Source organism: Volvox carteri, assembly GCF_000143455.1.
Source record: "Volvox carteri f. nagariensis unplaced genomic scaffold VOLCAscaffold_601, whole genome shotgun sequence".
Taxonomy (NCBI): Eukaryota; Viridiplantae; Chlorophyta; class Chlorophyceae; order Chlamydomonadales; family Volvocaceae; genus Volvox; species Volvox carteri.
Window position 1 is genome coordinate 5,236 of NW_003308109.1, and position 946 is coordinate 6,181.

The following is a 946-nucleotide window of genomic DNA, read 5'->3' on the forward strand; positions in this document are numbered from 1 at the left end:
GCTTCGAACAATGTACATGTTATATGTGTCACTCGTGAAGGCTACTACAGATATGAACATGTGTTCATAATACTGCTGTGTTTGCTTGCAGACTGCAGACAGATATGGTACGGCTGTTTGGCCGATACAAGAACTGGGGAAACATCCCCAAGTTCTTTAACATGCGAAAATACACGTGGTGCATTCGGCAATGGGGCATGACTGACTTGACAACGACGGGCCCCAAGGAGAGCTTTGTGAAGACTGTGCGTAAAGCATGGGAATTTACAAACAAGCATCCTGACACCGTAGATAAGCAGGCAAGTGTGTACTAATCAACATCAGGGGTGTATTTGCCATCCATATGCAACGCCTAAGATGACTTGTGAGTGACATGCATTCTGTGTGCCACTGCCTTCATCATACAAATCCGGCAGGTTGTGAATAAGCTGGGTGCCATCACTGCTGGGGGGATGGCTGCTGAACACGAGGGTGCAGCAGCAGAGGCAACTGATAAGCACCTGGTATGTGTGCTTGAAGCTATGTATGTGCTGCAGATGTTGCTGTAACCATCTAAGATTTTATATGCCGCTACACTCCTAACCCACGTTGCACGTATAAACGTACCTTGTACCAGAGAGCACAGGTACTCAGGGACAAGAAACATGCCATCGGCCGGTCAGGTCTCAGCCTTCCTTGGATACAGGCCATGGAAAAGGTTAAGAATCTGCAAGGTCGGTGTATGCAAGCTTGTATTTTCCCAAAATGTTGACCCAATGGCATCACACTATATGCATGTCTTGCATTATTTTGCAAACAGATGAAGCAGCCTGGGGCATGGAGGGTGCAAAGTACCTGCAGCAGTGCCTTACAGAGCAGCTGGTGGCTGCCTGGGGGGTGTCTGCACAGGATCTGGATCATGCCAAGGTAGGCTCGCTGGTTACATAGGTTAATGATACAGTACTAG

General features: G+C 48.1%; 1 protein-coding gene across 1 annotated transcript; it reads left to right on the top strand.

Annotated features, from left to right (window-relative positions):
- Positions 1-104: 104 nt before the first annotated feature.
- VOLCADRAFT_101276 (uncharacterized protein) lies at positions 105-906 on the top strand (the record flags this gene model as incomplete). Its single annotated transcript, XM_002959709.1, has 2 exons — positions 105-303; positions 800-906. Coding segments are annotated over 2 exons (306 nt in total), but the record flags the coding sequence as incomplete, so codon positions are not given.
- Positions 907-946: the final 40 nt, after the last annotated feature.